Source organism: Epinephelus lanceolatus, chromosome 18, assembly GCF_041903045.1.
Source record: "Epinephelus lanceolatus isolate andai-2023 chromosome 18, ASM4190304v1, whole genome shotgun sequence".
Lineage (NCBI taxonomy): Eukaryota > Metazoa > Chordata > Actinopteri > Perciformes > Serranidae > Epinephelus > Epinephelus lanceolatus.
Genome location: NC_135751.1, coordinates 21,435,582 through 21,460,164, shown reverse-complemented (window position 1 = coordinate 21,460,164; position 24,583 = coordinate 21,435,582). Strand labels below are relative to the sequence as shown.

The following is a 24,583-nucleotide window of genomic DNA, read 5'->3' as shown; positions in this document are numbered from 1 at the left end:
CGCCCAAACCCCAAAATTACGTCATCTGATGTCTTGTTTCGTACTCGCGCCAAAGGGTTTTAGTTCACTGTCACGGGAGAGTGTGTAAAGCTGCCAATATCTGAACGTAAAAAGCTGCAGTAAGAGTATTTTGGGGTACTTTTATAGTACGAGCGCACGTCCCATTCTCATGAACTTGATCTCTCAAGAATGCCTTGAGGGAATTTCCTCAAATTTGGCACAGACAACACATAACGGATTAGATTTTGGTGGTCAAAGGTCACTGTGACCTCACTAAACAAGTTTATGGCCATAAATCAAAAATTCATGTGCTAATCATGACCGAATTTCACACAAATGTTTAATAGAATAAAATGCAGAAGTGATGACATTTGTGACATCATAATGTTCTGAAAAAATACTTTTCTGGCCATTATTCAGCATCATAACATCATAACTTGGAACAAAAGGGGAGACCGTTAGATACTAGATTGGTGACTCTAATCTTGTGTGCCCACCTTGAAACTGTGCTGATTGTATAGATCTTGCTGCTGTTTAAGATGTGTGTGAAGTGTCCATGTTTTAGAAGTTTGTAGCTTCTTCGCAGAGACATCCATATTTAAGCATTGCCTTCTGTCACAGCTACGTACAAGTCTGGACCAACATGGATGTAAACTGCAATCTCACTAGTTGGCAAATTCATACAACCATGTGGTATCATATCTTTCCGGCATTCTTTGTATCAAGCTTCTCAAATAATTCCATGCCAGAAAAAAACTGAGAAGAGAGATGAGAACTTTGCTAGGTTAATTATTATCGGTATAATAGACATCTCAGAGTGTATTATCACACTTACGGCAAGGGGAATGCTCAAGAAGAACTAGTTTGTGCAATGTGTGGTCTGACCACATCAGAAGGAAAAAGTGTTATAGCTGCTCTAAACAGCTACACTCAAAGGCGGTGTGAAAATCTGACCATCGTAGAAAGAGGCAAGATACAATGAATCATTTAAACATGGCAATAGTAGTGCACACGTTCCTTTTTATTCATAGTGTTTCACTTGGATGGACATGAAATGAGCAGGAAGTAGTTGTGTAAAGAGCGAAAAAAGAGAACCTGAAGAAAAGGTTTAAACGTTGGCTTCCTAAATTCTGCGATGCATGAAATTGGTGTGATTGTCAGTTTCTGAAAGTTACACTAATTGACTGACAATGCCACTCTCCAATTCAGATGTCGAAATAGTGTGGGGTGTCAGTTTGACCATCTGACAAGCACTTTGGTTGGAGCGTAACTATGCCTTTATAACATGGGCACTGAACACAGGCAGAATGAAAAGCTGTGTTCAAATTGTCATCCTTTTTTTTTTTTAAGTTTGTCAGTTTAATTCACGTTTAGCTCTGCAACACCAGTAAGAGTTAATATCGTACGAAATGCGGTTTAATACACATGGTTCACTGATTTACAATAGTGTTTAAACTGTTGACCAGAGATATATTTAAAGTGTACCTTTTTGTGAAAGAAAGCCCTTAAAAGATTAGGTACTTTACATGGCCATAGCATAAACTTTGATTTTCTGGGGCCAAGGGTCATAATTATAGAAGGTACATGGTTAATCGCGCAACAAAATATTATTAACGCGTTAACTTTGACAGCCCTACTCAATATACTTTATTTAATCATGAAGCCCAGTGTTGCTGTAAAATTCTTTCGTTTATGAGAGAAGTGTATGAACTACATTGCAGACTGAAGTCTCTATCAAAGGTGACAGAAGTAACTAATTTTATCCCTATTTAAGGTAGAGGGGCACTAAACTTGAAATAGCTGGCTCGACTGGTGGAAGTCTGTAGTGTGTTTGCTCCATGTGCCCAGTGATGCGCACCAAATATCTGGGTAATTTCATACCATGGAAATGTAGCTTGTTTGGCTTCATGCGTCACAGAGCAACTTTCGGAATGAACAGGGTCCTACCTTCAATGCTGAATCCAGGTCTCTTAATAAATCCATGACAATGATCCTGATAATTGGTTTATGAGTAATGTATCTGGTCTAACAATCCCTGTAATTTTTATTGTTTTCTCCCTCTGTGGCATTTTGGATTTAAGAAAAGTAATTTAAAGTTGTAATGTGTTATTATCTTTAGTATTACCAGTTAAATGTCTTTTTCACTGATAAAACAAAATATAAAACACAAAGCTGTGTCGTCAGCGTGCTACTGGTTTTATCAATCCAAAGACCCTGAATAAAATACGGGTTCACCAGAGCGACTCTTATTGACTGTCCAGCTGGTCCAGCTGGTCGCAGTGCTGCCATCAGTAGGTCAGGGCACTCTACTCAGGGCTGTGAACGATCACCCCCTCCATCACAGTGAGGAGCCTAGCATTCTTCTGTGATATTATGAGGCATGATGCAGGCAAGAATGATGTTGCAATTTGCAATAGCTTGGAGTTGTTTTTTTTTGTTGTTTGGCAATTAATTGAAAATATTTTATTAGTTAATTGTTAAATTTAGAAAGGATATTGCTTTTGCATGGACTGTACTTCTTTAACATGCAAGCACTGAGTAAAAGAATGATTAAATATGTGCCATGTGTCCCAAGTCTCCACATCTACCTTGAAGTGGTTTCATTCATTCACACATTTAGTGAAATCTTAATCCCCAGTTTAGTGTTTTGAAATACCCCAAACAAAATGTGATTTAATCACAAATTCACATCCTAATTTGTGGGATGAGGATTGCATCTCCTGTTTTTGAAGTACCCATTTTTAGCTTTAATTCGACCCGGATATTTTGGATCTGAATTAAATGTTTTGAAATACTACACCCAGGGTATCATGTAGCTTTCTATGTTTCGATTTCATTGAGGTGTTCCCTAAAACAGATGGGTGCACAGTGCATTGGCTGCTCCAATGGTGGTTAATGACCAGTATGTTACAACCTTTTGAAGTGTAATTACAATAAGCAAGACATCTGAGTATACCTAACTATGCACTGATCAATGATTCCAATTAAGTTTTGTTAAATAAGACAAAACAAAGAGATTTATTGTAGACTGTTTTTAAATATGCCAATGACTGTATCCTTTTTATTCTCTCACCAGAGAGTCCAGCGAGGAGTGCAATGGGATCAGTGGTGCTCTGTCAGTGGAGTCTGTGCCGGGGCCAAGACTGAACTGGTGTCCTGCCAACACCACTACACCTGCCCCTGCGGCTCCAGCTCCCGCTCCGGGGCCCGAGCCCATGCCCAACCCTGTAAAAATGGGGGACGGCCTGGATGCAGCGCAGATGTCGGGCAGCAGCGGCAGCAGCAGCAGCAGCCACCAGGGGCAGGCCCAGACACTTGGCAACCCCCCACCCCCAGAGTACATCAATCCCAACAGGCCAAAGCGCCAGACCAATCAGCTGCAGTACCTGCTCAAGGTGGTGGTGAAGGCCCTGTGGAAGCACCAGTTTGCCTGGCCCTTTCACATACCGGTGGATGCGATCAAACTAAACCTGCCTGTGAGTACTAGCTTGTGTCTCTGTGTATGATGCCACACACCCCAAAACTCTCATGGATTCAACCTGCATTAAACTGTTCATATGAATCAGCCGTCCTGTTGCTCTGTTTGTCAGTGTGAGTATAGAATCCAGTCTGGAGTGAAGTTCATACATTTCCCTGATAAAGCAGGAAATTTACAGTAACATTTGTAATGTACAGACACATAATAGTCTGTGTGTAGGGCGCCAAGTCTCGTCCGGGGCACTGAAAAGTCCAATAAAAGTACTAAGACCAGGGGCAATAGTGGCAGCTAACTGTCAACTGGGGTGTAACCGCATTGTTTAAGATATCAGGTCTCTTTTTTCTTCATTTTAAAATAAGTCAAATGGTACCATTCATTCTCATTCAGTGTAAAAACAACTTTCACACACACGAATCACTGTGAATGTGTGCTTCATTTGATTGTTGCTAAGTTGAGTGTTTTATATGAGTGTACAGGGCACATCAATAGACCTACTTTTGGACCGGAGAGTATTTTATGCTAATTGATAAACAAAATGAATGCCAGAAAGAGTGGGGAAACCTAGTCATTGGCATGCTGAATGTCCTCTCTTAAAAAGACAGTTCATCTTGAAATAAAAAATACATATATATTTCCTATTACTTGTAATGCTGTTTTATCAGTCTAGATTGTTTTGGTGTGAGTTGCTGCGTGTTGGAGACAGAAAATACTGTTGAAAAACTTGACAGCAATGTCTTTCCAGAAATCATGACCTGGTTACTGATAATCCACAGACCTTGTTGTGAGCAGTTTTATGTAGGAACCTTCTACTAAGTTACACCTACCAACCATATCATTGTGCAGAAGGAAGCGTGCGTCTACTCATGGACAAGAGGCTCGTGCTCATGACAGCGCAAGACGTAGACATTAATGCCGTCCTCCCTGGCTGAGCTGTAACATTAGCTAGCTCAGTGGTGTTAGGTGAGCTAGCAGTAGATGCACGCTTCCTTCTGTACGGTGATACAGTTTGCAGGTGTAGTTAGGTGAAAAGAAAATGTTTACTACATGAAACTGCTCACAACAAGGTCTGTGGATTATCTTGGGTAACCGGGTCATGACTTCTTTAAAGAGACATGGCTGTTGAGTGGTTTTTTTTTTTGGCACTTTGAGCACCACAACCCCAAGTGACGTCTAGTTACCTTATATTGAAGAGAAGGCAGACATCTCTGTGGCCAATATCTCAAACACTCTTCAATGCACACCAAAACAATCTATATGGTAAGAGAAGAGGAAAGTTGTACTGTTGATTTTGAGGTAAACTGTCCCTGTAAAACACCTTAAAAACATTGTCATACATCTTATTGTTTATCTTTATTTGTCTTGTCAATATGTCTTTGCTGACGACAGCAGTTGATGTCAAGATAGCGCAGACACCATAGAGATTTATGTTGATAAAGATGTGGACAGACAGTATGCACTACAGGGTGACGAGCAATCCAAAATTATTGACAGTCAAAAACATATTGCTAAATTGCAGAAGATATTGCAATTCAAGAGTTACATATTTTTTTAAGCTTTATATTAATCACAGCTGCTTCATTGTGGTGGGAGAGAATGTCACATTGTTGAAAAACAGTCCGTGTCTTCATTACATTGTTGACATACTTGGATGTAACCTTTGCAGGACTACTACACAATAATCAAAACTCCTATGGACATGGGAACAATCAAGAAAAGGCTTGAGAACAGTTACTACTGGAACGCCCAAGAATGTATCCAAGACTTCAACACAATGTTTACCAACTGCTACATATACAACAAGGTAACATAGCTGGACATTTGAGCCACTGACACCATACAGTGCCAAAGATTCTGGTAAGCCTTCACTTTTGCTAAGGGTATTTGTCTCCCCCTGCAGCCTGGAGATGACATAGTCTTAATGGCTGAGGCTCTAGAGAAGGTTTTCCTCCAAAGGGTCACAGAAATGCCTCAGGAAGAAATCGAGATTGTTGTCATGACAGGAAAGGGACGTGGCCGCGGCCGAAGAGACGCAAGTAAGTTATTTACCACTTTACCACACTTCACACCTTTGCGATCAACACATGCTCTTGGAGCTGACCTTTGTCAGACCCGATATTTATCCGAGTGTCTTGTTCTCTCATCAAGGTCAAAACTTGAAACCAGGGGCCATCACTGATTCTTCGTCCACAACTCCTCAAACACGTGGTCTGTCGAACCTCTCAGCAGCACCGCAGACCAGAGGACCAGTGCAGGGCCCGCCTTCACTACCTCCCCAGCCTTTGATGCAGGCCCTGCCGTCCCACGTGCCCCCAACGTTACCCAGCCACGCACCACAGCTCGGAGCTCCCTACTCCTTGGGCCAGTCAGACTGTGCTCCTCAAGTTCCCATCATGACTTCTGTGCCGCCTCCTGCTCAGACCCCCCTTCCCCAATCCATCCAGAGCACTGCCCCCATGATGCAGAACCCTATAACCATGACCAAAGTAAGTGTGACTGACACAGGGAAATATTCTTGGGCATGTATGCCTAGTTTTACCAAGCTTAAGAGCACCAGTAAAGTTGTGGCATCTCATTCTAATTCCTTATTTCTTTCCCCTTTCGCACTATCTCTCTGCTCTCTTTGTGTTCACTTCTATCTAGCAAAGAAAGAGCCAGAAAAGGAAAGCTGACACTACAACGCCCACAGCAAACGACCAACTGAGTGAGTCTTCACCGGCAGAGTCCAAATCTGGGAAGACACTACCCAGGCGAGAGAGTTCCCGGCCTTCAAAACTGATAAAGAAGGATGCACCGGACTCCCAGCATCACATAGGCATAGGGATGGGACTGAGTGGACCAAGTGGAGGTCATAGCCCCAAACCACAGGATCAGATGGGATACTGCGCTAGTCTGGTCAGGGAAATGCTATCCAAGAAGCACGCTGCTTATGCCTGGCCATTCTACAAACCTGTTGATGTGGATGCACTGGGACTACATGATTATCACGATATCATCAAATATCCAATGGACCTCAGCACTATCAAGGTGTGTTAAAGAAGGCGTAGTGCATCAGTTGTTCCAGAAGGCACTGAAGAGAGAGGAGTTATGGCATGGCAAGTAATTAATATCCTTGATGTGTTTAATAGGCCAAGCTGGAGAACAGGCAATACCGGGAACCCCAGGAGTTTGCTGCTGATGTGCGATTAATGTTTTCCAACTGCTACAAATATAATCCACCAGACCACGAGGTGGTAGCTATGGCACGCAAGCTCCAGGTAAATATAGTCCTTTATATCTACTATATTTATAAAAGCCCATATCGTAATGTTTGCAATCCTTTATGTGTAGGTACATCATATTTTGCTGGCAATGTATTAAAGCACATTTTGGTAACTTTTATGAAAATAACTTGGTGTCATATTTGCTGAAACTGTCACTATATTCTGAAAGAAGTACATGAGACTGATAGACTGTGAATGGCCTGTGAGTCTACTGCGGTGCACCAGAAACAAGCAATCAAAGCCGATGTGTCTCTAATACAGCTGTCAGTCATTTCAATCAATGAACTGCAGCCAAACTGCCAAACTAGGCAGAGCTGATCAAATATAAATGAAGATTCTGTTACCGCACTGCTTCTTTTTGGCCTCAGATGTTTTCAGAAACATATTTTAGTGCACTGTTTAGCTGCAAAATGAGAACATTAGTAGTAGACAACCATGTAGTACGTACAGCACAGATTTGAATAATATAATAGTGCAATTAAGAATACTGGATGAAATAAATACATCAACTTTATCATAACAGGTAAGGCTAAAAAAATGAAAGCTTCTTAAGGTTGCACTAGCCCAATAAAAAAACCTGTAGTATACATAGTGCAAATAAAATATAGTAGTGCAAATGAAACTGTCGCAAATAAAAACTAAAGTGTAGGTAGGAACGTGTGCAACAGGTCAATAGTCACAATAGCAGCCTGCTCTGCCAGGGAGACACCGCAGGGCCAGAAAATGAAGAGACTGGCATAATGAAAAGAACATTACAAGAAAAATTTTATGAGGAAGGTGTCAGGCAGGGGATCCCAACCAGAATATACAGATAGTTTCAGCAAATATGACAAAAGTATATTTTTTATATGAGTTACTAACTACAGCTTTAAGTGAAAGAAGAATGAGTAAGAAAGCATGTCACTGTTTTAGTTTACATTTGCAAGAAAGATCTATTTTGCTTGTGTGTAACATTTGCATAAATGTTTAGGAAAGGAAGTGAAATATTGGTCACAGTAGAACACTTAGTTTTGCCAGGAATGCTTCCCTAGCACTCACTCAATGTACTAACCCAATTTACTCATCACTGATGTCCACAAACAATCCCAGCGATGACGCCATGTCTTCTGCGAGCTCAGAACACTCTCTGTCGCCCCCTTACTCCTGTTGTTGCTTTACAGAAGCATCGTTTAACCCGTACTGTCCTGCTTGCTTCTTCTTCAACATGTTAACCATCTCCAACAAAAACAAACTAACGAGCATCACACATACTGCTTCCAAAATCATCTGCCTTCCCACACCTAGTCTATCAAACATGAATCTCAGAGCCATCACACACTTCAGATTACTCCCATATGGTCGGAGATACAGGACTCTTAAAAGGAGAAGAGCTCGATTCAGGAGGATTTGTGTTCCTCCTGCTGTAGCAGCTCTGAACAATCCTGACACTGTTGAGAACTGGGATTATTGGATGACTGTGCTCATGAAGATTTTGTGGACTGACTTTTTCTGTCTGCTACCGTGTGTACATGTTGCCATCTGTATGTTGCTATATATTGCTATGTGTTTATAAGTCTGGCTGTGAATACAAAGATCTCTGGGACAAATACTTCTTAATCTTAAATCTAAATTCAGTCACAAACTGAACAAACAGCTTCATGTTTTTGACTATAAATCTGGAAGTGAAACAACATTTAACACTTGACCAGAGATTTGTTGTATTTTAACACACCTAGTCCATCACATCTGACTAATTTCTGTATTAATGTTGTAGTGTTTTGAGTCTGTTCCTACAAACGTCACATATGTTTTGCTCAGCTTGTTTGTTTCTTTTCATTTTATAGGATGTCTTTGAGATGCGCTTTGCCAAGATGCCAGATGAACCTGAGAGCAAGCCTCTGGTACCTGCCCCAGCTCCTACACTTCACCATCCTGCCCCCGTCAAGCCCCAGCCTCCTTTGGCCCACGTCGCCTCGTCTTCAGACAGCTCCAGTGACTCGTCCTCTGAGTCTGAGTCTTCCACAGATGACTCTGAAGAGGAGAGAGCGCAGAGGTTGGCAGAGCTCCAGGAGCAGGTCAGTGACCAGAGTAGTATCAAGGTAGCGGCAAATTAGTTGTCAAGCCTTTATTACTCTTTGTTGAGAACCCGTCTTCTCTCTTGACACAGTTGAAGGCTGTCCATGAGCAGCTGGCTGCCTTGTCCCAACCACAAGCCAGCAAACCAAAGAGAAAAGAGAAGGAAAAGAAGGAGAAGAAGAAAGAAAAGCATAAGAAGAAAGGAGGCATGTCTGGCCTTGTAGATGAGATCCAGGATGCTACACCTGTTCCGCAGCTCTCCAAGAAGACCAAGAACAGTAACAATAACAACAAAGAGGTTGTTCCCAAGAAGAAACCCAGGTGGGTTTTAAACTTACTTCACCTCAGGCAGTCTGTAAGAGCAAGTCTTTGATATTAGATGTTTCCTTAACCATCATCTTGGCTTTACACAATTCTGTATTACCCTTACTGACGTTTAAATCCCCCCTTTTGTTATGCTTTTATGTTTTCACTGTGTAATTGTGACCATGGTTGAGAGTAATTCTGAAGTCATGTCTGGTCATCTGAAGACATGTATTACATATGGGTTTTTTTTTGTTAAGAGTTATTATCCTTAAAATATTTATTAGTGTATTTCAAGAAGATGATCAGTTGGTGTCTTTGAGCTGACACTGTTTTTTGTTGAGAGATTGTTTTCAATTCTGAAATTGTGGCAACACTGAAGACGTAATGGTTGCGTACTGCTGGCGGAGTGGATGTCCCGTGGATTGTATCTTTTTACTGGCTACACCTGCAGCACATGTACAGTATAGGGTTTTGTGGGTCCAAACAAGACTCGGAGCTTTTGTTTTGGGGTTGTGTGGGATTGTTAGCCAGTATAGCGCTGTGAAACTTCAGCTTTGTTACCAACTTCTGTAATATGGACACGTTGTCATCTACAGACCACAGTAGACTATCTGAGGGATAAAGCTACTAAGCACCCACCAGCTGGTACTGGCAAAATAAATGCTTAAGGGTGAGCCAGGCCCCAAAGCTGAAGCCCTGTTGGATACAAAGCATCAGAGAAACGTTGCTTTTTTTCACATCAATTTGAGTGACTTGTGTGAATTGTCTAGTTTCAGAGATTTTGGGTGGGGGTTGGGGGAAAGATGACTGCATTGTGTATGCACATGCGTTTATATGAGCATGCACGAAACGAATCTCGCACTTACCAACAGTAGCAACCTCTTTGGGGACCAGTCTAGACAATATATGAGCATTTCTCATAGGTGGACATAATTTTAAAACAAGAAAAAGATGATCTATTCTTTCAGTCAAGGTTTAGTTATAACTATGGACTGATGCAGAATGGAAAGCAGTGAATATTGATTACATATGAAATTAGAAATGTTGATTAGCTGGTACACTAGGCAATATGGATGCACATTTCTTAGTAAATAATAACCATCAAGTGTTTAGCCAAGCTTTAGTATAAATAGTGTTTATACCTCATTCTGTTTTGTAAAGGTCTGGTTATCCTCAGCCCAACAGATGGAGCAAACTGTTTTTAAGTAGGGAGGGTTGTAGTGGGAGCACTGGGGTGTCAGGTGTGACTGTGTGGCAGTGACAAATGGTTTGCTCATGGGTCAGGTAGGAGGGCACCTCAGCAGAATTTTGCATAGGGCCCCAGAGAGGTCAGGACTGACTCTGATTCTTTACATGGTGATATGATAATACGCTGTTGCATTTATTTATTTATTTATTTATTTATTTATTGACTTCGGGTAGCTCTCTCTTTATTCATCATACATGTGCTCAAATCCGTGGCTATACAGTATATCTACCTCACTTACCAAAGGTAATTATAAAAGAGAAATATTGTTCTAAAAAAAAGAAAAACTGAATAAAAAACAGCAACAACGTGTTGGTGTTATTAGACAATAATTTCCTCTGTATCAGTAGTTTAATTAAAAAAACAAATAGACACTTTAAAACCCACTTTATGTGTAAAAGGCTGCTCCACTAACAGTCCACATCTGCTACGTCTTCAGTGTAGCCACGTTATACCAGTGGAGCATGTTCTGTGATTGGCAGGTTATCTGCATTATGTCTTCTTCACCTGCACTTGTTAAAATTCATCCATGTTTAGTTGTAAAATACTTTGAGCTGTGTCCCTGAAGTTACGATTTAAATTAAGACTAGTCAGTATTACATGTTGACAAATTACACTTTTGTGTTTTGGCTCTAGTAAAAAGGAAGCGATGAAAAGCAATTATCCTTCCAACGTGCTGCCGGTTCCCAACCTGGAAGATGATCTGGGGGCTGCTGGGTCATCAGCGACAGGGGAAAAGTGCAAGCCTATGACGTATGAGGAGAAGAGGCAGCTGAGCTTGGACATCAACAAGCTTCCCGGTGACAAGCTCGGCCGTGTAGTGCATATCATCCAGTCCAGAGAGCCCTCACTCAAAAACTCGAACCCTGACGAGATCGAGATTGACTTTGAGACACTAAAGCCTTCGACTCTGCGCGAGCTGGAGAGATATGTGTCTTCCTGCCTCCGAAAGAAGAAGAAGGTTCCAGGTAAGGAAGCCAGCAAGGAGAAATGGTCACTCTCTGTGTGAACACCTGAGTGTGTGATTCTCTAATTTATTTAGAATGTGAAATTACTATGAGCGGTTTCACATTTGATGCTTTGTTTTGGCAATGCATGAGCACAAAGTTGCTGTTTTGCAGTTGAGAAGCCTGTGGAGTCCATGGCTACCTCCAAAAAGACTGGATCCTCTTCAGAGAGCAGTGGCTCCAGTTCAGACAGTGAAGCTGAGGGGACAGGTGACTCACTGACTATTCTAATGCCCACAATAAAAAATGCAATATTACTTTAAGCGACTAACCTTAATTTCAATTTTTCAGGAATAATAAAGCATCAGAAGAAGAAGGGCCAGTCTGTGAAGGAGGGGAAGAAGACACATCCTCATGTACATGCTCAGAGTGGCCCCACTCAGACTGGGCTTCATTCCCAAATTGCAGGCCTTCAGTCCAGCAGTCAGATGAAGCAGCAGCATCAGCCCTCTCCTGCAGGCTTCATTGCCCCCCCTGTAGCTGCTCTGGAGTCTTCCCAGTTACTGGAGACTAGCTTCGAGTCCCTGCCGCCTTTCGGCCAGCCCCTCATGCACCTGTCCCACCACACAGGCAACTCCTCCTCACCTGCACCTCCACACCTCAACGCTCATTCTGCTGGGCCAGTGTCCCCTGAGACCCACCCCTTCCTCAACCAGCATCCCGTCCTCCCATCTCCAGGTAAGGCTGTATCCAGGCCACTGCACCTCTGATGGGTCTAATATTAATGGGTACTTGGATTTTCATTGTTTCACTGTTTCTGCAGGTGTAACTGCAATCCCTCGAAGAATTATAACCAGTCCCTGTGCTTTTTCAAATGGGCACACACTATGTCTCCATAAATGGCAGAAAAAATATTCAACAGAACACTGAATAGTTAAATGATCAACCCATGTTAACTGAAACACACACGTGACAAAATGTCTGTCGACACTGATTTTTCTCCAACAAACACATTTTTTTTTTTTTTTTAAACTTAACATAGGAAACCGATGAGAACCCACCATAACTTAAAGATTCGATTAATCAGACCTCATGCTATTCTCTCAGAAGAACACTAAGAACCACCTCATTACTAGAATAAACTCAACATTTCACTCTGAGACCCACCATAGAGCCATGTTTGTCTTGTTTTTTTTTTTAGGGCACAGGGGATCTTTATGGGGAGATAGCAGGTGAACAGTTTATGCCACATACAGTACAGGCCAAAAGTTTGGACACACCTTCTCATTCAATGCGTTTTCTTTATTTTCATGACTATTTACATTGTAGATTCTCACTGAAGGCATCAAAACTATGAATGAACACATGTGGAGTTATGTACTTAACAAAAAAAGGTGAAATAACTGAAAACATGTTTTATATTCTAGTTTCTTCAAAATAGCCACCCTTTGCTCTGATTACTGCTTTGCACACTCTTGGCATTCTCTCCATGAGCTTCAAGAGGTAGTCACCTGAAATGGTTTTCCAACAGTCTTGAAGGAGTTCCCAGAGGTGTTTAGCACTTGTTGGCCCCTTTGCCTTCACTCTGCGGTCCAGCTCACCCCAAACCATCTCGATTGGGTTCAGGTCCAGTGACTGTGGAGGCCAGGTCATCTGCCGCAGCACTCCATCACTCTCCTTCTTGGTCAAATAGCCCTTACACAGCCTGGAGGTGTGTTTGGGGTCATTGTCCTGTTGAAAAATAAGTGATTGTCCAACTAAACGCAAACCGGATGGGATGGCATGTCGCTGCAGGATGCTGTGGTAGCCATGCTGGTTCAGTGTGCCTTCAATTTTGAATAAATCCCCAACAGTGTCACCAGCAAAACACCCCCACACCATCACACCTCCTCCTCCATGCTTCACAGTGGGAACCAGGCATGTGGAATCCATCCGTTCACCTTTTCTGCGTCTCACAAAGACACGGCAGTTGGAACCAAAGATCTCAAATTTGGACTCATCAGACCAAAGCACAGATTTCCACTGATCTAATGTCCATTCCTTGTGTTTCTTGGCCCAAACAAATCTCTTCTGCTTGTTGCCTCTCCTTAGCAGTGGTTTCCTAGCAGCTATTTGACCATGAAGGCCTGATTCGCACAGTCTCCTCTTAACAGTTGTTCTAGAGATGGGTCTGCTGCTAGAACTCTGTGTGGTATTCATCTGGTCTCTGATCTGAGCTGCTGTTAACTTGCGATTTCTGAGGCTGGTGACTCGGATGAACTTATCCTCAGAAGCAGAGGTGACTCTTGGTCTTCCTTTCCTGGGTCAGTCCTCATGTGTGCCAGTTTCGTTGTAGCGCTTGATGGTTTTTGCGACTCCACTTGGGGACACATTTAAAGTTTTTGCAATTTTCCGGACTGACTGACCTTCATTTCTTAAAGTAATGATGGCCACTCGTTTTTCTTTAGTTAGCTGATTGGTTCTTGCCATAATATGAATTTTAACAGTTGTCCAATAGGGCTGTCGGCTGTGTATTAACCTGACTTCTGCACAACACAACTGATGGTCCCAACCCCATTGATAAAGCAAGAAATTCCACTAATTAACCCTGATAAGGCACACCTGTGAAGTGGAAACCATTTCAGGTGACTACCTCTTGAAGCTCATGGAGAGAATGCCAAGAGTGTGCAAAGCAGTAATCAGAGCAAAGGGTGGCTATTTTGAAGAAACTAGAATATAAAACATGTTTTCAGTTATTTCACCTTTTTTTGTTAAGTACATAACTCCACATGTGTTCATTCATAGTTTTGATGCCTTCAGTGAGAATCTACAATGTAAATAGTCATGAAAATAAAGAAAACGCATTGAATGAGAAGGTGTGTCCAAACTTTTGGCCTGTACTGTACATCATCTGAAAGCAGGGTACCTAAGATTAATTTGAGATGCAGCTCAGCACTGTCAGTCAAATTTTTCTTGTCATAAATATGTGTTAAAAATTGTGTTTTTGTTAGGTGCCTATTCAAACTTATAGAGTTTAGAGTACACAAGGGCCTAGAACAGAATGACTGAAGCATATAATGGCCATTCCCACGCTCAATTATGTCTCATTGATCATTGTAGCAGTTTTTAGGTTGATACCAAGATAACATCAGTAATGTCATCTGAAAATGTCATCTTGGCTGGTGGTCCAACAGTTCTCCGAGATTTTTACTCACCATTTTTTGTGCTTCAGAAAATAGATAAATCACCACTGGCTTGTACTTGTCAGATTGTGTGTCACAGTGGGGAGCATTTACAAAAAATGCTGTTTTTATCAGTTCCCACAAAATAACTGTAAAATGCATTTACACATTTTACAAATTGAACTGGTATTTTCCTTTTTTCTCAGTTAACATGTGAATGATCACAATCACAAAAAACATCACCTGGAGGAAGATGATTTTGGAACAATAAATTTGTGTTAATTATACATTTTGTTTCTTCTTCTTTTCCTGGAACTGTGCAACCTCAGCCTTGCACATTTCCATGCCTCAGCAGCCTTCTCGACCCAGTCACAAGGCAGCGCCTCTTCATCCCAAACCCCCTCAGCAGCAACCAGCACCTCCTCAGCAGCAGCCAACTCTGCAACAGCAGCAGCAACAACAGCAGCAGCAGCAACAACAGCAGCAGCAGCAGCAGCAGCTCCAGCCCCAGGCAGCAGCACCACCACCACAGCACCAGCTCCCCTCTCAGATCCTCCACCCTCCTCAGCCCCTGCACCAGCGGCCTATGTCACCTCCAACGCTCACACCCCAGGGCTTGCTGTCTTCCCAGCCTCCCCAGATGCTGCTGGAGGATGATGAAGAGCCAGGGTCTACAACGCCTCTGAACCAAGTACAGTTATACCTGCAGCAGTTCCAACAAGCCCGTCAGCCCCAGCAGTCCATGCAGTCGCTCCAGGCGCAGGCTCGTCAGCAGCAGCAGCAGCAGCAGCAGCAGCAACAACAACAACCAGGACAGATCTCCCTACTGCAGTCTGTACAGACACAATCTCAACTCTCCTCCCAGACCACGCTGCCTCCTCCCCAGCTTCCTATTCAGTCCCAGGCTCAGCCAGCCCCGTCACATCAGGCCCCGCCCCAACAGATGCCTCTACACCAGGCCCGCCACATGCAGCATGCTCAGCCGCAGCAACAGCAGCCACAACCGCAACAAATGAACTACCAGCAGGGTACTGGCCTAGCTGGTCAGCCCCAGGTATCACAACACAAGGTATCCATGCCCACCAACAAAGCACAGCAGATCATCCAGCAGCAGCAAGAGCAGCCCTCCCCTCGCCTCACCAAGGCCGACCCTTACAATGCAGGTGGGAAGATAACACAAAAATGTTTTTTGTAGCTGGCTGTAGAAGTCAAAATTGTACTGGCTGAAGTTTTAAGCTCTGTTCCTTCGTTGGCAGGTCACATGAGGGACAACCCATCCCCTCTCATGATGCATTCCCCACAACTTCCCCAGTATCCACCTGTATCTCACCAGTCTCCATCTCACAACAAAAAGGTGAGAAGCTTGTTTTTACGGTTTACTGCAGGGCTAACATTATGTCTCCATATGCCTGTGTCTGACTTTGACTCAATTTTTTTATCACGCAGCAGAGAGCCCCTGGGAGCCATGGTGGAGTAAAGGAGGAGAAACTGCCTCCATCACCAGTGATGAGAGGAGAGCCATTTAATCCTGCAATGAGACCAGACCATCACAAACATCCTGACAACAAGCCTTCTCAACCAGGCCACAGCCAACAGAGTGAGTAGCAACACGTTTTCTTTTTCCTCTGGCTTACTGTGGACAAAATGCATAAGAAGAAGGAGCCATAAAAGATACTGAGACTCTGTATGTATATGCGTACTTGTGTTGAGCAGATGTGAAGTCTATGGACGGCTTGCGACCTGTCATCCGCTCCTCCGAGTCCAGTGGACCACCCTCCTCTTTGCAAGACAAGGAGAAGTTCAAACAGGAGTCCAAGGTGCCCATTGCCCCCAAAAAGGTACAGGTGAGTGGTTTTTAAAATTATCTCACACACCTCTCTCAGTTCCTCATGTGTGAACTTCATTGCGTTGCATCTCGCAAGATTTTTGGTAATGATTGATGATGGATTTTCTTCCTGTCTCTGTGCGTCTTCTTTCAGGATGTGAAACTGAAGAATATGGGTTCATGGGCCAGCCTGGCACAAAAGTCTACGTCTACACCCTTATCTGCAGTGAAGTCATCAAGCGACAGTTTCGAGCAGTTCCGTCGTGCCGCCCGGGAGAAAGAGGAGAGGGAGAAAGCCCTGAAGGCCCAAGCCGAGCAAGCGGAAAAAGACAGGCTGCGCAGAGAGCAGGACAAACTACGGTAAGGTTGCCCAGAAGAACACAAAATAAAGGTGCCACATATTTACCGCATGAGGGAAATATAGTATTTTGAGGAGAAACACCTGTCCTTAATTTGTTGTATATTTTCAATCTCAGTAATAACTGTAAGACAAAAATGCACTGTGAATGTACTTGTGTGGGCTGATAAAGAAAACATGGGAAACAGTGTACTATGAGGTGAAGTGTTACGCCCTCTAGTGGCTGTATTGTAGGGCCCAGGGTTCCAGCACAGTGTGGAAAAGTATGAAGTTTGATTTTAGTCATTTCCATGTCTGAATAAGTATGGAACAAAGAAAAGACAGTATGGAAAGATAACTGTGTTTCCAGGCTATGGCCCCTATTAATTTTTCTGAACTATAAGATTCAGAATTAAATAAAATATTCTCACCAATTACATGCATTGCTTGGTGAGGCATGATGTTAGTCCTGAATTATTGGCATCAGAGAGTACATATGGACATCTACTCTTGCTCAAGCCATTACATATTTTCAGTGCGGTTTTAATCATGCTTTTAATACCCTGCCTCAACTGAAACTGACAAGGCCGAGCTAATGTTGTTTAATAGCTCTTTTAATAGGCCACAGATGGTAAAGATCTTGTAATCATTAAACTCCTTAATAATAAACATGATGTACAGTACCTGTTGGAGGGCTGTGGAGCAGCATGTAGAGGAAAAAATAGACCAGGCTCTTAAAAATAGAGATAAGCAATGGGCACGGGCGTGGGGGCTCCTGTGGTCAGTGTAGTAGCTTCAGGTGATTATAATGGACAGACTCTGCTGTGGGAAGTAGACGTGCTGAGCCATGTGCGTAATGTGTGATTTAACAGTTTAGAAACCAGCTTGCTGAGTCCTTTAGCTAAAGTATCTCTGTGCAGATCTTTATCCATGTTGTTATTCTCTCTAAGTGATCTTGTTTTTCTGGCCTTGTTTTATGTTTAGGTCAGCCATTTTCCCCCACGATACATCAAAGATGAAACCAGCTGTGAACCCTCTGCAGCAATGTCACACGTATTTGACTCACCTAATGTGAATTATTGTCCTGAATGTTTTCCAGAGGTCGAGATGAAGAGGACATCATGGAGCCAAGCAGAAGGGTGCACGAGGAGCCACGCAGACGTCTGGAGCAGCAACACATTCAAGCTCCTTCACAACAGCAACAACAACAGCAGCAGCAGCAGCAGCAACAGCAGGACCCACAGCCAGCTGCCATCCAGCAGCCTCCACAACCCCCCACTCCGCCTCAGCCCACCGCACAGAACCCACTCGACCAACAGAGGGAGCTAGCACGCCGCCGAGAGCAGGAGAGGAGGAGGCGAGAAGCGGTGAGATAATTGTTTAACACTCTTTAATTTTATGGAGTTAAATATGATGCTAAAGGCCTTTACACACCAGGGGTGTGACGTATCAAAGACACAAACAGGCAAAATATGAATATTTAACATCACAACTTTTCATACCACCAGCGATGCGGAATTGTGATAATTGTAACACTTGTTCAGTGAAAGGTTTTGATGCAGATTGACTTGCCACAGTGGATCTGATCTGCACCAGAGTCCTGCACTGGCCCATTTTTGAAAACCTGCACCCACACACAGGCTACAGTCACTCACATTACGCTAGGGTCTCCGGTCTTGAATTACAAATCCAGCAGAGGTAAAGTCTCTTTAACTGGCTGCGCTCAATGCCAGGATGGCAAAAATATTCCGCACAATCGCTCCCAGGGTAGGAAATATTTTAGCTTGCTCCTTCCAACACCATAAAACCTCAAAAGGATTCTCCATGGGTGTCTTGAACTCGTTGTAGGCTGCCACCTCATCCTCAGACTGCAAAATTTAATCTCTGAAGTCCTCCACAATGGTGAGGAATTTGACGATGTGGTCAAAGTTGTGTCATTGAATTTCAAAATAAAAGGAATTGCAGCTACATAATAGTGATTTAGATGTCAAAATATGACATACATACTGCGCATCTTTTTCATTTGTTTTATTCTGAAAAATGAAAAAAAAAAAAATTCTCACCTACTGCCTGCCCACGTGCAGTTTATTTTTACCCATGCCAGTACATTTGAAATTATCTGATTATATACATATTTTTACCTGTTAGACAGGTTTTTGTAGATTACTTACGTGTGTACACAACCTGGTGAAGGACTGTGGTCTGTGTTTTATAATTCTCTGAAGTACAGGTGCAACATGATTGGTTGATGCCTTTATTCACAGTGCAAAAGCTCAGAAAAATCAACATCGTTGTTTTGAAAAAAATATTATGCCGTGTCACTTTTTTGCAGCATAATCTTCTGTGTGATAGAACTCTTGACAAAAACCACAGTCCACACAGACATGAGTATTTTTGTATGAAGATATAAGATATAAGGCGATAAGAAGAAGAAGAAGAAGTAGTAGATGTTGGCCAATCGGCAGCCTGAAAAAAAAAAGCTATTACCAAAAGGCTCCCTGCCTGGAGTAACTGTACATTTATGTGTAAACATGTAAAAAGTCGTGTTTACAAGGTTAGAACCAGCACTATTTTGGCCATGCCCGACGTTGCATGAAATGCTGCCTTATTTGTGATGCGTCACAAACATAACATAACATATGTTATAAGCCTAAAACTTAATTCTCCCTCTGTACATGTAGACTCTGACAACTGAGTTTCTGTATATCTTCACCCTGGACAGAGTTAAAACGCAGATTGTGTGGACTGACGGCCAAAACTCTTAGAAAAAGCTGTTACGTGTATGTATGGAATAATGAATGAAAAGTCTCTGGTGTGTAAATGTCTTTATTATAACATGTAATGCAGAAGATAGTGTGAATTGTCACAGATGTGCACCATAGATGAGGAGCTTAACTTAAACACAAACAGAAGCAATAACTGTTCAGAAATGCTGACTTGTTCTTTTCTCTCTCCAGATGGCGGCAACTATTGACATGAATTTCCAAAGTGACTTAATGGCTATCTTTGAGGAGAACCTGTTTTGAGGAGAGGAGCAACGGAAACGTAACTGCAAAAAAAAACCTAAAAAGAAAAAAAAAAAAGAAGAAAGAAAAAACTTTGATAATGTAAACTTCCTCTAAAGAGAGATTTGGCGAACATGCACCACAGAGGGACACGGACTGTTATGTAGATGTGACGGGCCCTCGGAGTACAAACGCTGGATGGGCGCTCACATGTCGCTGTGCCCCTGTGGACTGAACACACACACACACACACACACAGACAACACAACGGGGGACAGTCTCATTGTTCTGGATGTCATTTCCTGGGAATCGCCTGCCAGATATCTCGTAACGGGAAGCAGAGGACCCCTGTCGGCACAGTTGCCTTTGTCACTTGCTTCTTAACAATGTTTGTGGGCGCAACGATAAATCGCAAAAGTAAGGACATCCCAATAACTATGAAAATGCTCTGATAATGTACTGACAGACTGCGCAGAGGTGTTTTTGAAACTGCCAGATGTCTGAGGTGGTGAAGAAGACTGGTCTTTTATGTTCTGTTTTGTTTTGATTGTTATAAGTGAACAAATGACATGGATCGGGGGTGGGCAGGGCGGGCGGGGGGGCAACTTCCACACTGTAAATCATGTATATTTCTCAGCAGAGAAGGTACAGTTTGCCTTACACCTCTTTTCCTAAACAGACCATTATGTTCTGTGGCCTGCACACATGGACAAACCAATAACATTTACAACCAGGAGTAGGAGCAGACCTTTTTTCATCATCTAGTATCTACTGTAAAGAAGTATTTTCTTATACTACGATAACTGTTTATTTTGGATCTTTCTTTTTTCTTTTTCCTCTTTAGGTCTTTGAATCGCACCATCACACTCCACCACCTATGTCTATGCCAAACAAACCCATTATCTTTTATGCTAAATTACTTGTCCTAAAACATGGTAGGTAGCTAGTGTCAAAAAACAACCCTGAATATATGCATTAACATAGGTCCAGCAAGTATTTATCAAAAACAGAATCAAGTTTTCATCCTGCCTTGTATTTTTTTTTTTTTAGTTAAAGCTACAACAGGAACTTGTTAGCTGAAGAGAAGGGGGGAAAGCTTTAGTTGGAATATTTCAGTACAAGTTTCGCACCATTTATTGTATTACACTTAGAGACATAACGTTGGATATCATCAGCCTGTTTGCAACAGTCACACTAATGGATCAGTTAAAAAAAACGAGAAGATAAGGAGCCCCTCGCTGCTCCCTCCGTGTGCGCTCTGATCTTACCTCGAGGTTTTGATCAAATGTCAACAGGCAGAGCGCTCGAGGCAGGACGGGAACAATCAGGGGAATAAGACAAACACTTTCTGTAGCTGTTAACTTGAATCAGGTTTAGTTTAAAAAAAAAAAGAAAGAAAGGAAAATAGCTGAAGGGACCGGAAGGAGTCGCATCACATCGTCTTCTAATTCACCGAGGGCACACTGTCAAGAGTACAAAATAAAAAGACAAAAGTTAAGAAGCAGAAAACTCTGAAAAAACAGTTTTGATTTTTATGCTTTGTTCTTGTTCAATAAATAGTGGATGTGAGTTATAATTCTGTTCTCGGAGACTTTGTTTGGACCGGGGACAGGCCGAAATCTGAATGCATCTCGTCCTCTTCACTCGTCTCTTATGGTGTTTTTTCTCCAGTGCCTGTATTGTATTGCAATTCTCGTTGGCTTATATTACACTTCGAGGGGGTGGGGGGGTTTAGAAAAGGGGGCAGGTCAGGACTGGGTGGTGTAATATTTGAACGGGGAGGGAGATTTTTGAAAGAGTTTGTGTAAAAAAATAAAAAAGTAATTTAAAAAAAAAAAGAAACAAAAAAAAAAGGAAAAGACAGCGTTTTATATTTTACCCGTTGTCAATATTCGGGTTTTAAATTTAGTTTTAGCTGGACTTCTATGAGTGTACACATCTGACAACAACTTTCTCATTTTGTTCAATCAGCGGATTTTAGGTAGATATGTTTCAGCGTTGCCACACTAGCGTTTGGTCTGTGAGTGTGACTGTGTAAATTTGGAGGGCTGCGTGACTGTGTGTTTTGTTTTTGTTGATTTTTTTTTTTTTTTATATATATTAAAGTGTGTGGTGCAGGAGGCATGTTCCCCGATGTAGATAAGCATTCTATTGATGAGGAGCGTAAACAGATAAACAGTACTTCAGGAGAACTTGTTCCTGTGCTTAAAGTCACCTTTTTAATTCACTATGAAGTCCACCATATATGAATATAGAATTTTTATTATTAGACTGGTTTTTGAAAAGGGTTAGACAACAAAAAAAAAAAACTTCATTCCTTTTAGCCTCTTTCCTTTTCACGATAACTGTTGGACATAATGTGCCATGAGTTCTACAGAGAATGTGCTGACCTGCAGCTCAGCCCAGAGTTTGCTTTATTCAGGTATTTTATTTTGTGTTACATTTGTTCTGTTTTGGGGGTTTTGTTTCAAACATTTTCCTCGATTTATTGTTTGGTATGTGAGTGGTCTATCGAGGTCTCTGATTCAGTCTGTTATGATCATTGAATAAACTCATCTCTTTTATAGAAAATAAAAAAATAAACGAAATTCTGTCTTTTTTTATTTGAAATGCCTCTTGGAAGTAATGTACTCACCCATTTCTATGCGGGATTTATAGTTGTGTAGCCTACGCTGTTTCTACTTATGCATTGGTGTGCCTGTGCCACTGCAGTTACACCTCCAAAACACTAGTTGGTGGCGGAGTTTCTGTGAAGTGCTGTAACATTTACTTCATTCAAAACACACATGAAACACACATTAAACATGGCTTAATAGAGACAACTTCAAACACAAGTACACAAATCAGCTTTGCTATAACTTGCAGCATTCACAAACACTTGTCTTTATCTGGACACATTTTCACCACAAATACAACATGCTAATGTTTTTAGCACAAACCTATGGCATTTTACATTGTATAATTTAGCCTAGCAGCTAGCAGACTTTTCTGATATAAAACCAGGGACAACAGCAACATTTAACAAAGGTAACGTCACACAATTTGGCTCCATTACAACTCACAAGGTTCACTGACAAAACAACTCTTATACTAAAAACGTTTTCCAAACAAATATAAGATGCTAACGTTATTAGCACAAGCCTATGACATTTTACATTGTATAAATTAGCCTAGCGACAAGTGGAGATTTGCTCTGCTCATATGAAGCCAGGATAAATCCTTAAGTATAAATCCCTAAAGGATAAATCACACACAAGACTTAAAATCGTATTTACGTGGAGGCTTTATTGTCTTCATAATTTATTGTTTCTTATCTGTGAAATTAAAGTAAATAAAAGTTTTGTTTCCACTGAGGGAAATGGTTTCAGCTCACTGAAACAGGCATAGGCTCCATGTCAACACAGAGCCTACGCCGTAGCTACGGTGTCGAGTCAATGCAGAAGTATGAATTCCACATTAGCCGACTCTAAAAGAGGGAGCTTTTTTTTGTCATTGTCAGGCCAGTTTAAGACATATAGGCACTGAGAGAAGTCACAGCCTCTGCACTTCATTTCAGAAACAGTGCTGCCACCTGCAGACAAAGAGCCACTTGTTGCTTTTTGTGCCTTTACACCTGTGTGACGGCCTCCTGCTTCACCAGGGCCTGCTGTGTGTGTTTTTCCCTATCTGTCTGTTGTTGTGTCTTGCAGGTCCTGGTGGGCGGAGCTGAGTAAGTGCAACTGGGAGCACCTGTCCAGTCTCCCAGGGGCAGCTCATTTTAGCCTGGCTGTTCAATCAGTTTGCTCCCTTCCCCTCACCTGGCACCATGTTCTTGTTAAATTGGCTTCAGCCTTGTTTTTTAGTTTGTGGTCTACACCATACAACAGCTTGCATACATCAATCACTCATTAATCTACCGCCACACTGAGACACTAGCAAAAGTAAATGTGAGTACAGATTATGATCAGTTCCTTTGCTTCATAGTCACTATTAATATTAGTTTTATCAAAAACAGTTAATATTGGACCCATTTTTCATTTCGGACAAATCTTAGACCCAGAGGAGGACAGTGTGTCAGAGTCTCTTGCTCGAACAGTTACAAAACAGTCCATTGTTGCTTACAAGACTGTCCATACATTTGAAATGATAATACAGCTAATTAGCCAATATGTGGAAAAAGAGCTGCTATTTTCAGACATATTTTCATTTTATTAAAAAACATCCATCTATCCATCATTCATTTTCATCTGCTTATCTGGGACCAGGTCAGAGGCGCAGCACTCCAAAAAAACAAACAAAACATTAAATTTATCAAATCATGCAGTAATTTTGCGGTCCCCTGAAGAAACTCTAAAGGTCACGGGCTCCTTGTTGAATAAAAAATTATATGAACTGATTAGAATTTGGTGGTCAAAGGTCAGTGTGACCTCACAAACCCATTTGTGGCCATAACTCAGTAATTCATACACTAATTAGAGCAAAATTTGACCAAATGTCGAACAGGATAAAATGATAACATGATGACATTTTGTATCCAAGAGGTCACAGGTCAACTTGACTTTGACAACATAATATTCTGCAAAAACATTTTTTCCAGCTGTTATTCAACCACTATAACTCGGGAACAGAAGCGATTGTATAGATCCTCTGTGTTGTTGGCTGGAAGATGTGTGTGAAGTATACACATGTAGACATCGCTGATATTAGCAGTGCACGATAATATTTGCAAGTCATTGATATCGGCCGATATTGGCTTTAAAATTATCTATTAGAATCGGCCAACATTCTTTTTGTTATTTTGCATAATGGTGGGTCATCATGATAAGTATGTATGTGTAATATGATGTTAATTCCACTATAGATGAGACTTGATGATCACTAAAATTAAGTGGGGAAAAAGTGGGTATATCAATATCTGTATCTATTTAATGAATAGTAACATACCTGCATATCACATATCGGCAACAAGTCCAATATGGTGCAG

At 41.8% G+C, this 24,583-nt stretch overlaps 1 protein-coding gene across 4 annotated transcripts in view; it reads left to right on the top strand.

Moving 5' to 3' along the window:
- Nucleotides 1-22,208, top strand: part of brd4 (bromodomain containing 4) — a 46,651-nt gene extending 24,443 nt beyond the window's left edge. For 2 of the 4 annotated variants that reach the window (XM_033644874.2, XM_033644871.2), the window contains exons 2-19: nucleotides 3,077-3,476; nucleotides 5,142-5,279; nucleotides 5,376-5,511; nucleotides 5,624-5,961; nucleotides 6,119-6,502; nucleotides 6,604-6,732; nucleotides 8,562-8,792; nucleotides 8,885-9,114; nucleotides 10,982-11,313; nucleotides 11,467-11,562; nucleotides 11,644-12,030; nucleotides 14,783-15,616; nucleotides 15,710-15,807; nucleotides 15,900-16,050; nucleotides 16,167-16,297; nucleotides 16,433-16,638; nucleotides 17,715-17,982; nucleotides 19,573-22,208. In XM_033644874.2, the coding sequence (XP_033500765.2) occupies nucleotides 3,216-3,476; nucleotides 5,142-5,279; nucleotides 5,376-5,511; nucleotides 5,624-5,961; nucleotides 6,119-6,502; nucleotides 6,604-6,732; nucleotides 8,562-8,792; nucleotides 8,885-9,114; nucleotides 10,982-11,313; nucleotides 11,467-11,562; nucleotides 11,644-12,030; nucleotides 14,783-15,616; nucleotides 15,710-15,807; nucleotides 15,900-16,050; nucleotides 16,167-16,297; nucleotides 16,433-16,638; nucleotides 17,715-17,982; nucleotides 19,573-19,641 (4,419 nt within the window). In that variant the 5' untranslated portion in view covers nucleotides 3,077-3,215 and the 3' untranslated portion in view covers nucleotides 19,642-22,208. The remainder of the gene's footprint in view (nucleotides 1-3,076; nucleotides 3,477-5,141; nucleotides 5,280-5,375; nucleotides 5,512-5,623; nucleotides 5,962-6,118; nucleotides 6,503-6,603; nucleotides 6,733-8,561; nucleotides 8,793-8,884; nucleotides 9,115-10,981; nucleotides 11,314-11,466; nucleotides 11,563-11,643; nucleotides 12,031-14,782; nucleotides 15,617-15,709; nucleotides 15,808-15,899; nucleotides 16,051-16,166; nucleotides 16,298-16,432; nucleotides 16,639-17,714; nucleotides 17,983-19,572) is intronic. The other 2 variants (XM_033644872.2, XM_033644873.2) reach the window with 2 other exon arrangements.
- Nucleotides 22,209-24,583: the final 2,375 nt, after the last annotated feature.